This window comes from Eleutherodactylus coqui, chromosome 2 (genome assembly GCF_035609145.1).
Source record: "Eleutherodactylus coqui strain aEleCoq1 chromosome 2, aEleCoq1.hap1, whole genome shotgun sequence".
Taxonomy (NCBI): Eukaryota; Metazoa; Chordata; class Amphibia; order Anura; family Eleutherodactylidae; genus Eleutherodactylus; species Eleutherodactylus coqui.
Window position 1 is genome coordinate 71,438,506 of NC_089838.1, and position 13,364 is coordinate 71,451,869.

At 40.2% G+C, this 13,364-nt stretch overlaps 1 protein-coding gene across 1 annotated transcript in view; it reads left to right on the forward strand.

The window, feature by feature from the left end:
* The window catches only part of SLIT3 (slit guidance ligand 3), a 523,433-nt gene that overhangs the window by 367,481 nt on the left and 142,588 nt on the right, over positions 1 to 13,364 (forward strand). Inside the window, exons 8-9 of the mRNA XM_066591106.1 lie at positions 4,669 to 4,832; positions 10,295 to 10,436. Coding sequence (XP_066447203.1) covers positions 4,669 to 4,832; positions 10,295 to 10,436 — 306 coding nt within the window. The remainder of the gene's footprint in view (positions 1 to 4,668; positions 4,833 to 10,294; positions 10,437 to 13,364) is intronic.

The following is a 13,364-nucleotide window of genomic DNA, read 5'->3' on the forward strand; positions in this document are numbered from 1 at the left end:
AGCAACTTCAGGAGCAGCCGATTTGCCATACTAGGGATCCCTCCATATATGCAGTAGGTCACAGAGGGAAGAAATACTGAGCATGTGTGACCACCTTGGAACATTTACTGAGCTGGACTGAACAGTGAACACAGAAAATAAAACAGCAGGGGTCACTATTCTAACATTATGCTGAAGCACCTCTTTCCTCCCTGTCTCCCTGCCACATACAGGACCTCTGGCACATCCAAAAACCTTTTGGAATTGTGTCACCCACAGGCATCATGCCGTGTTTAATCCAGCCGAACTGATGAAGGGGCTCGACTCTGAAATGCGTATTAACTTGCTGGTTTTCTATGTTGCTTTCACTATCGCATCTTGGACCCTCTCGCTTGATTCCTTTGGTGGCATCATGTATACAATCGTTATCACCCAAATTTGCTGTTTCCAGAGAGTATTTGGACGATAATCTCCCACTAGCTAGATAGAACGGGATTTGACAGGAGCAGACCTTTGCCACAATTTACTAAAATGTGTGCATTTAGCTTTTAAAATGGCTCTCTAGCTACATTTATTTAGATAAAAATCTGATTAATATTCTCTTTGAGGTGAATGGCAGCGCTGCCAAGCTGCTTTTACTACCGTCTCTGCTGTCAGGGCAGCTTTGAGCTGAATACTGTAGATGATCATATCTGAACAGTTTGTGAGGGTTACTGTTGTAGTAGCTATATATGTAGGTTATAAGCTATGTCCACATGTAGCGTAGTGCTGGGGCTCAAAGAGCGCAGAAAGTGTCAAAACCATAACCAGGCAGTTATGCTGTGTCTTTATCACAATTAAAGTTGCCCTTTTTGCAATTAAGGGAAGGATTTCTAGGAAATACCTACTATATAGAGATAAAAATTGTGCCAAGTTATAATGTTATCCCCTATCAACAGCATAGGGGATAACTTTATGATCAGCAGGGATCCAACCACTGGGACCTCCACTCATCTTAAGAATGGAGTTAGTTTGAATGAAGCTGAGGCTGCACAGGCGCATTGCTACTCTATCCACTTCAATGACAATACTGGAGATTGTGAAGTGCTTGAACTCGGTTATCGCTGGTGCTGTCCTAGAAGTAAATGGAGGAATAGCGCTCCAGCCCGGCCTTCATTCTATTCACTCGGGGAGCAACTGGATCCCATTCTCGGAATCAGTGGGAGTCCGAATGGTCGGACCCCCACTAATCATGATGTTTTCTTTTATTTTGCGGATAGGTGATAATTTTAGAACTTGGCACAACCCCTTTAAGCCCCTTTAAATGTTTTGATTAAAAGTATCCGTTTTTGTACCTAGAGTTGTTCTGCAGAGTCATGTTTCTTCACAGTAACAAACTACAAACCCTGATAGTTTGATCAAGCCAATTCATACTGCTAGCCTTGGCTTCCTCAAAGGGGTTGTCTCACGGCAAGCATCAAAATTTTACATTCCCCCATTCCCCCTGTCACCCCCCTGGCATAAAATAGCAATTTAAAGCGGTTTTTAAACCGCTTGCTACTCACCGATCCGACGAAATAAGGAGTTTAAAAAAATCTTCTCCCTAAGATGGCCGCCGGTCCTTTCCCAGGGATGCACTGCGGTTTTCTCCCATGGTGCACCGCGGGTCTTCTCCCATGGTGCACCATGGGCTCTGTGCGTTCCATTGCCGATTCCAGCCTCCTGATTGGCTGGAATCGGCACACGTGACGGGGCGGAGCTACGATGACGACGCGGTGACCAGCTCTCCGGCACGAGCGGCCCCATTCACCAGGCAGAAGACCGCACAGCGCAAGCGCGTCTAAAAAAGCAGAAGCCAGCGAAATTAGACGGAGCCATGGAGACGTGGACGCTAGCAATGGAGCAGGTAAGTGAATAACTTCTGTATGGCTCATATTTAATGCACGATGTATATTACAAAGTGCATTAATATGGCCATACAGAAGTGTATACCCCCACTTGCTGCGGCGAGACAACCCCTTTAATTCTTGCAATGTCCTATGGAGGAGCTTAGACAGCCGTAGAGGACAGGTGATTGCTCAATGTTTGCAGTCTGTAACCATTGAGCTACATTGATCTGCATAGTAGCTGTAGACGTAACAATATAATGAGTATTTTAGTTAAGATTTTTGCAAGGTTGTTGAACTTTATGCGTTTTTGCAATATGTGTAAAATAGGGGTTGCGAATAGCTTTAACCTATTTGTGAACCTCATGTTGCTTACATTACCGCTCAGTTCTTCAATTGACGCAGTGACTACACTTGACCATCATGTTAGGTGTCTTTAAATATGATTTTATGCTGATGTTGTTTCGCTCCAAAGGTTTCGGGTAAATACTGTAATAAATCACTTACAGGGACAACCGAGAAATTCCTAGAATATGTGATGTGTAGTTAAGATAAACTTTTTCCAGCAAGATGCTGGCCAATTTCCTGTGAATTAGCAGTACAGGTCTGTCACTGCTCAATCCATTTCATGTTGTTAGCTACCATCGATCTTGTCTCCGTGATTAGAACTGGCAGGAATTAGTTTGCATTGATCTGCTTTCGTGTTTTTTCATTGTTGAAGCAGCTTTATTTATGTGAAACACTGCACGGTATCCATTTTGTTAATAGAGAATGTCCTGCTGTCTTTGCATCTGTGTAACACTGCTGCTTTGAAAGAGGGTATTTTTTAAGTGAACGAGGCAGCAGCGGTATGGCACTAACATTCTTCCCATGATTAGATGCAGTCACCTTATGTTCACCGAGTTCTCTGCTATATGGATTTTCATTACTATGTTAGTAAATTATAAAAAAATATGAAATGGTCAAACGGATGTGTTTGTCCATTATATATAGGAATTTATGGTGGTTTCTAAGCACGCTTAGAAATTATGTATTTTTTTTAATGGTAACTTAGATAAAAATTGCAGAAAGCCACCTCTTGCTGACAACCCCCACCTATGCCGTCATCTAACCCCCAAACCCAACTATTTAAACTTATTCAACCACATTTTTTTTCCTTCGTGATCATCCCATCTTCAACAGTCCAAGCAGTATGATGGGCAAGTTATCAGTATATGGTTTACAGTTCTTTGGATTACTGGACCAGACACATATTGCTAAGAAGATCAAGTACAATCCATGCCCTGTAATACTGGCCCAGTTACGTGTCAGTAACCAGATAATTTGTTCCATATTTGCAGACCACCAAAACGAGTCCATATTGTGCTTTGTTATAAAGAGATCTTTACAAAGTGTAGTTTCTTTCAGACTGTGCTCTTGTATTCCGCGCAGGTTACATCCCGCATTTCAGTCTTCTGTGCAGAAAACTACATAGGGTCGGAAAGCAGAATGGAACAGGGGCACAGCCATGGAAGCCAATATGGGAGAACTCTTTGGTCTCTGTTTCACATGATTTCCACCCTTTTCAGCCATTTAAACTGGGTAGAGCAGTGCCAAGGACGGCCGTTAAGTCGATGCATTGTTCATTTCATGAATGCTGAAACAATTACTCATTTGGATAATAACTTTTTTTAAAAGCGCCAATATATTCTACAGCACTTTACAGATTAGAGGGTACATGAACAGACTAAATTAGATATTACATATATTAATACAAAAATGAAGAATTCGAACAATAGGAGTGAGAACTTGCCTTGCAGGAGCAGGAAATAGGGATAACACAAGAGGTAAAAGTGCTTGTTCTGTATGTTGGCCCAGCCTCTTCTACTAAATAGTATACTGCACATAAAGCAAGAGCCGGTCACCTGCCAGTATTGGTATATGTACGGATATAAAGAACTTTTGAGTGCGTGGAGTGTGGGGGATACGGTTGGATGTAGGAGGTGAGATTCCGAAGGAGAATGTAGAAAAGGGTTAATCAGAGAAGAGTTAGATTAGGGACTATAATAGGCCGCCCTAAAGAGATGTGTTTTTAGGACATGCCTAAAGGGATATTTCCATCTCAACACGTTATCTTGTTTCCAAAGGATAGGAGATAGTTTGTTGATCACGGGGGTGGGGGTGACCGCTAGGACTCCCACCAATCCTGAGATATTATTCTTGATGTGACTTAAATGTTTTGACATCAGTGGCCATGGATGTGCAACATTAAAGGGACCCACCAAAAGGAGCAGAGATCAAGCACTCAGCGATCTCTGGTGATCCCATTGAATTGAATTGCCGAGCTATTGAACTTGGCTCTTTCCAGTTGGTCAGATCAAAGTCAATAAAGGGCTAGCATAAATGCACGGCCATCGCTGATTATAAATTAATTGGAGGTGATTTCTCAGGTTCTGTTGGGGTCCTTGCTGAGATGGGAATACTCCTTTAATACTTTGGATATTAGTGATTAACTGGATTATCTGTAGTAGTGCATTCCAGAGAACTGGTGCATCTCGAGAAAAGTCAATGAGCAGGGGGTTGGACCCGATGACCCTGGAGGTCCCTTCCAACTCTACCATTCTATCATTCTAAGTCTTTAAGGCTGGCATGGGAAATTTGGATAATGGAGAATTTTAGTTTGAGATCAGACATGGTGGTGGATAAAGATAAGGAAAGAGTTATAGGATGGTGCCGCACTGTGGAAAAACTTATGGATGACAGTGATAAGTTGCAATTTGCTGTGTTGAATATTAAGCACTACTAGCATCAACAAGTTACAGTATTCATGTTATTTGTTTTTCAGACGTCTACACTCCAACTACTTGTACTGTGACTGCCACCTTACCTGGTTGTCGGACTGGTTGCGTCAGAGACGAACTATTGGCCAGTTTACCTTCTGCATGTCTCCGGTGCACCTGAGAGGCTTCAATGTAGCAGATGTTCAGAAGAAGGATTTTGTTTGCACTGGTAATGTCATTATTAAAATATTTCAGACTTGGTATAATATGTACATGTATAAGGGGATATATTGCCAATTCATCCATGTGGGGAGCCAAGAACTCATTCTATTGCACAGTGTGACAGTAGTGTTGGATTATATGACCCGACCACCCTTTTGTATTTTACTTACATTCTTGAAAGATTCTACATTAAGAACAATGGCAGAAAGAACCTTTTTCTGGAAACAATCATATTAAAGGGTTTCTTTGCCTGGACAATATCTTTTAAATATGTGACTCTTATGGGGATAATAACTAGGGGTAAGTTATTTGAAACTACATATAAAGTACATTTATATTTTAAAGAGGACTTGTCACCTGTTCTGACATACAGTGATGTCATTGAATGGCTGTGATTGGTTAACCCAGCGTCGGCTTTCATTGGCTGATGCCGCGCTGAGTTAGCCAATCAGAGCATTAGCTTGCTGGAGGTGGAGCATTCAGGCCCTGCATTCAGAAAGCAATGCTCTGACGGCGTGGAGGAGGGAGCCACAGCCTGCAGCAGCGCCGCAGACCATTGGGCGGACGACACGCCGGCAACATCTGTGTATAGATCTTCCTCCCCCGAGCCTCAGCTTGCAAGTTTTTTGACTTGCAAGCAGGCTCATACCCCAAATTTCTCGTAAATCAGAGCCTCCTCACAATTAAAAAAACTTGCAAGCCAAGACACTCGTAACCCAAGTTACCACTATATCTGTTTTAGTAAATACTTGTATTCAGCAAAAAATAACCATTCTGGAATCTAGTTATTTACTAAAACAGAATGTCAGGAGAGATAGCTAGTCCTCTAATAATGTTAACCCTTTCCAATGCACTGTCTGACGTCTAAAGACATTCTGATTGAAGGCTGTACAGCTTCGATATCGGAAGATGTCCGGCAGGGTGTTCTTACTGTATATTACTGGCTGCTCTGTTGTCGGGGGGCCTCTCCAGTATGTTACATACTGCGGTACTGACTCTAGCCAGCAGAAGGCACCATTGTATAATGGCAGAAAGAGAAAGCCCCCTAGGAATCCCTGAATCCAAAATTGGATTGCAAAGGGTTAAAATGTAGGTTCATTTTTGTATACTAGTACAGTATATGGAAAATAATTCTTAGAGAACTGCATATGCAACTCTTCCATAATGTATTGTAATCATAAAGAATTTCTGACTTGCAGTGTGTCAAAAGGGACCTGAGCAGTTAGCACTGCACTGTTTGCATAGCTCTTATTGAAGTGAATGGGAGCTACTTATAAAGCAATAACATAGTGATCTACACTGTTTTCGTAAGTTGGGGAGTTACAGAAACAGTGTAACGCGCTGTGCTATGCTGTTTCCGTCACGCTTATTCACTTCAATAAGAGCTGCATAAACAGCGCTGTGCTAAGCACTCTGCTCTTTCCGAAAAATCCCTTTAAATTAATGGTAGGCCTGACCTGGTGTTGTTTTCCAACATTTTTTCCTAGTTAGAAAACTATAAGGCTTACATCTCAGTGTATGGAGTATGCAATACATAGATTTTTTTTTGGGGGGGGGGGCTCAAATCCTTCTTTATCAAAGTGGTAAATTAATATAATTTCTTTGTAATGCTGATGAAAAATAGGCAAGACAAAATCCCCTGACACACATATACACACATATACTTCAACCCCATCATTTTATAGAATGGATAAATAATTATTAAAGCATACTCATACCTTCAAATGATTTTTCAGAATAAGTTGCCCGTGTACTTGAGAAATATCCCCTTCTGGCCATTATATGACTTGTATTTTGCTTTTATTTTACCCATTTTCTTGTCTGCATCTCAAATTCTCTGTTTCCTCTGAGCTGGTTGGTAAAAACTGCTGCTATGATGCCTCCTATACACTGCACATAGGGAAAAAAGAAGATTCTCACTAACTCTCTGTAGCACTCATGCAGGTATAACAGCATCAGAGAAGACATTATACAGCAGTATTGAGCAGTGCAGATGTGATTTCAATATCTGTAACTTAGTAAAACAATATTCACAACAGTCATGTCTGTCTGTGAGTTTCTCCCTCTCCAGCAGCTTTTTCCCCTCCCACCTCCATAGATGTCTATTGGCATTATGAGACAACAGCTACCCCCCACTTCCTGTTATCTGTTTTGGTGTTTCTGTTGCTAGAGGCAGACTTCACATGACAACAGGCAAAAAAATCGAGGGAAATAAGATCCCTAATTGGCAGCTATGTGCTTTTTTTTAGGACAAATATGTGATTCTAGATAAATAACATGGTTTCCACTTTTGTTAGTAGTTATCACATAAGCATTAGTTATCTCAAAGCGTGGGGACTATTTAAGGACTGGCTATATTCCTTTTTCAAGTACTGAAAGAGAAAGTGTGCTGATGAATAATATAATTAATACGCTCCTACTTTAGCTACATAAGGGCACCACTAGTCTCCAAAAGACCAGGTAGATGGCAGTCACCCATAAGCTGCAGCCCTAGTTGATAGGCAACAGAGTAAACATTATTTTTTGCCTAGCAAATATCACAATTAAATATATTCATTAGGTAGTCTCAAGGACGGTTGGAAATGTAAGAAAATTGATAATAATCTATCTTTTAACCAGAAAAATGCTGAATGGTAGGTGGATGTAAGGACAACTGTGGACAGAAAACAACAATTACATGGAAACGTGGGGCGCAAAAATACAGATTGAGCTCTGAGTCATGGGGGCAGGCCATGCCGACCTCTCCCCGCAAACTGCGTGAAAACTGACAGCTCTCTCCCCTTTTGTGTATAGGCAGAAAGCTGTCAATCTTCATGATGTTGGCAGGGAACGGCAGCGCGGCCCACCTCCGTGACTCGGAGCTCAGCTCCAAGTCAAACTTCAAAATGTATTTATTCTGAAACGCCGCCACATTTCAGAACAAATCACACATGAGGCAACAGGCATCCCTGTCCTGGGTCCATGCTGCTTGTGGTTTGGACAACATGAACCTGATGACAGAAACCCTTTAAATGGAAAACGTCAATATATATTCCTTTTTCCTCCTGACATTTCCTGTTGCTAGATGTTCTGTAGATACTTCATGCATCAAGTTCAGTTTCATTCAAATATCTTTTTACCGATTCTGAAATGTTCTTTTTTTAAACTGTCATCTAAATTTTGGTTTAACCGTTCTCTTTGGAGCCGCTAATAAAAGATACTGTACAGCAATATACCTTTCTGTACCTGTCATCTTATCCATCTGTCTTTATTGTGGTCTACCTAAAAAGTCTGATAATATAGTGAGAGTGCAATGATTGCTATTCCATCCACGCCAATCTGCAGCAGTGAAACCAATTGCATATGTATGACCGTACATGAAATACATTTAGCACCTCTCCTGCTATATTTCATAAGTTTAGGAAGTGATAATGCACATTTCAGAAGCCATATTTATTCATGTGTGTTTCTTAAATTCCACCACTTACTGAATTCATCCCTTTTAACTAGGCTCGGAAATCCAACCAAAAAAAATAAAAAATTTGTAATAATTTCACTCTTTTTATATATTTTTTTTGTTTGCATCTAGTCCACATAATATTGACAGATGAAAAGAGGGATGACCATTGGTTACAATCTGTTAGAACTAATGGAAATTCAGACACAGAGACACCAGCTCTCAGTGGAATCCTTGACATTTCTCAAACGCAGAGACCGGGCTCTCAGTAATTTTCTTTTCTTTTGTCAAGAGACTTTGCCCCTTCATGTACACAGCCAGCCACTAGCAATTTTCATTTTTCCCTTCTGCTTTTGGAAAATGTATCTGCATATCAAACTCTTGGCATTTGATGCTAAATGCATCTAAACACTCTTCTGAAACTGCAGAATGGGGACATAGATGCGACAAGGTGACTAATGAAAAAAAGGGCATGGTGATTATAATCTGCACGGCTTTATTTTAGTGTATTTGTGTGTGTTTCTTTCTTATAGGCTGAATGGAGCCTGGCAAGTTTCCATCTCTGCTCCTGCTGCTGCTTGGCAATTCTCTTTACTAGGTGTTTCAAGTCCTTAAATCTTTAAGAATTCCTCACTGTTCTTCACAGCTTATGAATGTGTGCAACGAAGATGTGATCACAACTTCATTTCATTTGTTGCAAAAAATAGATTGCACGCAGAAATGTAATATTCAAAGGCTTGAAGCATTCAGAATGAGTTGCGGTCACCGAGGTTAATTTTTGTGTTGACTGGTTTGTCGACTAAAGTTGACCGACCAAGATCAATCTGTTTTTAGAGATTTGTCTGGGCCATTGCAGATGTTTTGTTTTGTTGAGGAACCATGCAACATAATAATGGGTGTAATACATGATCTTACAGTTTGTCTTAAATGACCAGTGATTCTGAACATAAAGACAAATTTATCTTCGGAACCAATGAATATCATAGTGTCCTCTGTGTGGTTGGAGGCTGCTAGATACAACACAGCCTAATTAATTTCCAGAGTGAAATGGAATACCCTAATGTGTCTGGCAGCTCCATACACATCAGGTCATCACAGGGCTGTAGTTTGATTCTATTTAATGGGGTTTCCATGAAAGCATTCCTGATTGGCCCATTTTAGGGTTTTAATATTCAGACTCTGATAGAAATGGGCTGAGCTGGTGAGATATGCATGTAGTAGATGGGTATGCATTTTCTTTTACAGTATTTTAAGCATGTGAAGGGGAAAAAAAAAAATAAAAAAAAAAATATATATATATATATATATATATATATATATGGGTTTTCCTGGGCTTAAAGTAAAATTCACATGCTTAAAATAGTGTAAAATTAAAATTAGGCTCCTCAACTCCAGTGGCTCCCCATTCATTGCTGGGGTCCCAATGCCAGCCACTTTAGAACCCAGAAAAAGCATGCAGGCGGGCAGTCAGGTGGCGTTCATTGTGCATGTGACCGCTCGCCCAATTGAAGCATTGATTGGACACTGAAGCCTGTGATTGGCTGAGTGATCATGTGCACATTTTACAACACAACCACCCACATGCTTCTTCCTGGTTCTCAGCGGCAGGCATCGGGGCGCCAGCGCAGGACAGGGAGCCACTGGAGCAGATCAGTGTAATAAGTAAATATAATAACATATGGCTGCTTTGCTGCATTGACTGTAATGGGTCAATTTGCTGTTTGTGTGTAGTCAGTTGCAAACACTCAGCCCCCGATTGTGAAAGTTGTCCTTGCAAATATGTCCTAAGAGCTCCTACACACTTGCGATCACGATATTGCAGCTTTTTTTTACCGCGAACGTCAATAGGACTTTTTAAGTAAAAAACGCATTGCACAAAAATCGCAAAGCACAAGTGTGTAGGACCCTCATTCGGAGAAGAGAATGAGGGGAAGTAGTGGCAGCAGTTCTCATGATCTTAAATACACTGCATCGCTTTCAGTAGAAATGACAAGAGTTCCCGGGCTTCCTGATAGTGTTCTGTGATTTTACAGGATCCACAAATGAGCCTCCGTCATGCAATGCCAATGCAGTGAGCTGTCCATCTGCCTGTGCCTGCAGCAACAATGTGGTGGACTGTCGAGGGAAAGGACTTACTGAAATCCCAGCCAATCTACCAGAAGGCATTATTGAGATGTAAGTAATCATTTTATTGTAATGTCATTAGCTCTGGCACAGCGGCTTCACACATCGGCCAACTGCACCTCTGTAATTACAGTTCTACAAATATATAATCCTATATTACAGAACACCCAAATAAAACCTCTTGTCTTCACTTGGTTGCCTAGTGTACAACACGGTGCTTAGTTTTTATCTTGATTTGTGTTTAGCCATGAGTTTAACCTATTTGCTGATGCTTTAATCACTTACTACTATGCAGCAGGTTTATAAAGTATCTATAGAGTATAGAGTATAGCCTAGTAATTGCAATCTAAGAACAAGCGAGACAAAGAACACTTTGTGCTCAGCATCGTACAAATCACTATAACTCACCTATTTACTATCTTCATCACTTCATTGAAAGAAAAAGGCTTTCAGTTTACATATTGTAACCATTCCAATAAGTATTTTCACAGCCAAAAATGCAGAAGGGACATTTTATGACAGCTCTCAAGCAGAGCACAAAGGCATTGTTAATAGAGCGTGGCCATCTCATTTGTAGACTCTATTCATGTGACAGCCAGGAATTATCAGTACTGATGCTTCACTTTTTTTCCTCGCCTGTGATTTATCTGCGTTATGGAGAAGACTGACAAACCATTATGCATTAGATGTTGTTTGAAGTAAGAAAATCGCTACAAAACTGTTCCTCTAGCGCACGGGGTAACAGATGCTAACCCATTCGCACTAATAAAAGATAGCCGAGATAAAACAAATACAACGGTGGTCCCAGCACTGTATGCATTAGTCTCCAGGACAAATGTCGGCATCGGGAAAGACTGTTGATGGCAAAAACGTAGAGTAAAATGCATTTCTTGTTGAAGAATTGATCTCTTTTGTGCCCGGTAATGAAGGAGTTACCCTATATATGGTTCCATGGAAATGTATTTCTATAGGTGTTTAGTAAACGTGTATTTTCCATGAATCAAGTTGTCCGCGATTACTTTTTCTTGGCCATAGATGACCAGGTTATAGGGAATAAAACAACTTTGTAATGGTTTTTTAAATTAGACAACCCAAAGACCCCACGGGCTGTCCGTGTAAAAAGTGTGATTCCAGGTGCAGCTCAGCCAGTACTTGGCTCAGTAACTAGTCTGTGGCTGCTTTACAGGCTAAGGACCTGTTGGCATCATGCTATGGCCCTCTGTTCGCCTGAACTCGGGGAAAAATTTCTAGTATTAACCTCTAACTAAAGGCTTCGACTTATCCCACTGCACAGACATACAGTGGGATTTGTTGGCCATAGGGTCCCATTCAAAAAGTGTATATTACGTGGCATATATTTTATTTACTCTCTATCTTTCTATGGAATTGCGTAGTTGACTATGCTATTCCATTATTTTATCATTTTTCTGCAGTATGTAAAACGAAAAAGGTTTGGTATCGCGTTAGCCAGTAGAGCAAAATGTGATTGTTCTCAGCAAGAGAAACCAAGTAATCTTGTAGATATGATACCTTTTAATGGCTAACAAAAATACATGATGTTACAGCAAGCTTTCTAACCTACGCTGGGTTCTTCCTCAGGCTTATGGAGTAGATCTGAAGATCTAAAGTAGATATAAATGCATGTTTCTTTAGATCTACTCTATAAGCCTGAGGAAGAACCCTGCGTAGGTTTGAAAGCTCACTATAACATCATGTATTTTTGTTAGCGATTAAAAGGTATCATATCTACAAGATTACCTGGTTTCTCTTGCTGAGAACAATCATATTCTGCAGTATATCAGACTATCGGAGGCAAAAGAGACTTTCATTTGGTCTAAAGCAGGTGAATGGAGCCCTATGGATGTGCTTAGCATGTACTTTGGGGGCTTTGCCACATGTACAGGCTAAGCATACATCACTAATATGTTGTAATGCTACTAATAGAAATAAATCATAGAGTGTGTGCACATTAGTATGGCTTTGTTATTTACATTCTGATACTACTGCTTTTATATGGCTTGCTAATTTGTATTCATTAGATCACAAATTAATATGTACTTTGAGTTCTAATTCTTAAAGATCTGTGTTTTAACATTAGTGATTACATATTTTAATCGTGAAATAACAAATATATGTTAGAATTTAAACATCTTGGCTTATTTTAGTAGAATTTTCAGATGACACCCATCATTAAGCACTGCATAAAAGAGAAATCGTTCTTCTACATAAAGGTTGGGGAATAGGCATTTACAATGGCACAATAACTCTCCGCCAGTAATATCTGCCATGGAAGTATTGACATTGATAAACCTCCACGCATTTGGACTCATGGTTTATAATGTCATTTAAAGCTGCAGGATGGAATTTATGGCCTTGCTGAGGGCATTACCCTTTAATTTATCTTTCTCGCTACCCACCAGAGTTCATCCCATAATGTTCCGACTGCCGTAATCCTGCAAAAAATGGCAATGTCAACAGAAAAGACTAAAAATGAAAATCTGAAGATATTTTTAAAAGAAGTTTCTCTTTTTTTTGTTCCTTTTAGATAAGTCATTGTACATTAGAAAGAATAGCATAAAACACACAAAATTCAAATTCCATTCATTTAGGGTAGGTTCACACATAATGGAATTGCTGTAGAAAATACCCATAGCAGGAATCTGCAGCTGCAAATCCACACCAAATTACATCAACACAGCAGCAGTAGTTAGATGGGCTGTAAAGCTAAGGTTTTCTGTCTTATATTTACCTAATTATAACCGCTTTAGCTCATTTATGGAAGTAACTTTTACATCATTAAGCCTTTCCTACATGAGCAGCTCTAAGTGTTATAATTCTTTCATACCCCTAGGCATTGGCATCTGAACAGTAAGTGCTGTGAACCTAAAAAGCCAAATGTTGTTAAGCATTGATTATAATATAATAAATACAGTATCTAAAGGGCCATGGTTTGAATATTTTAGTACAGCTGTATGTGAA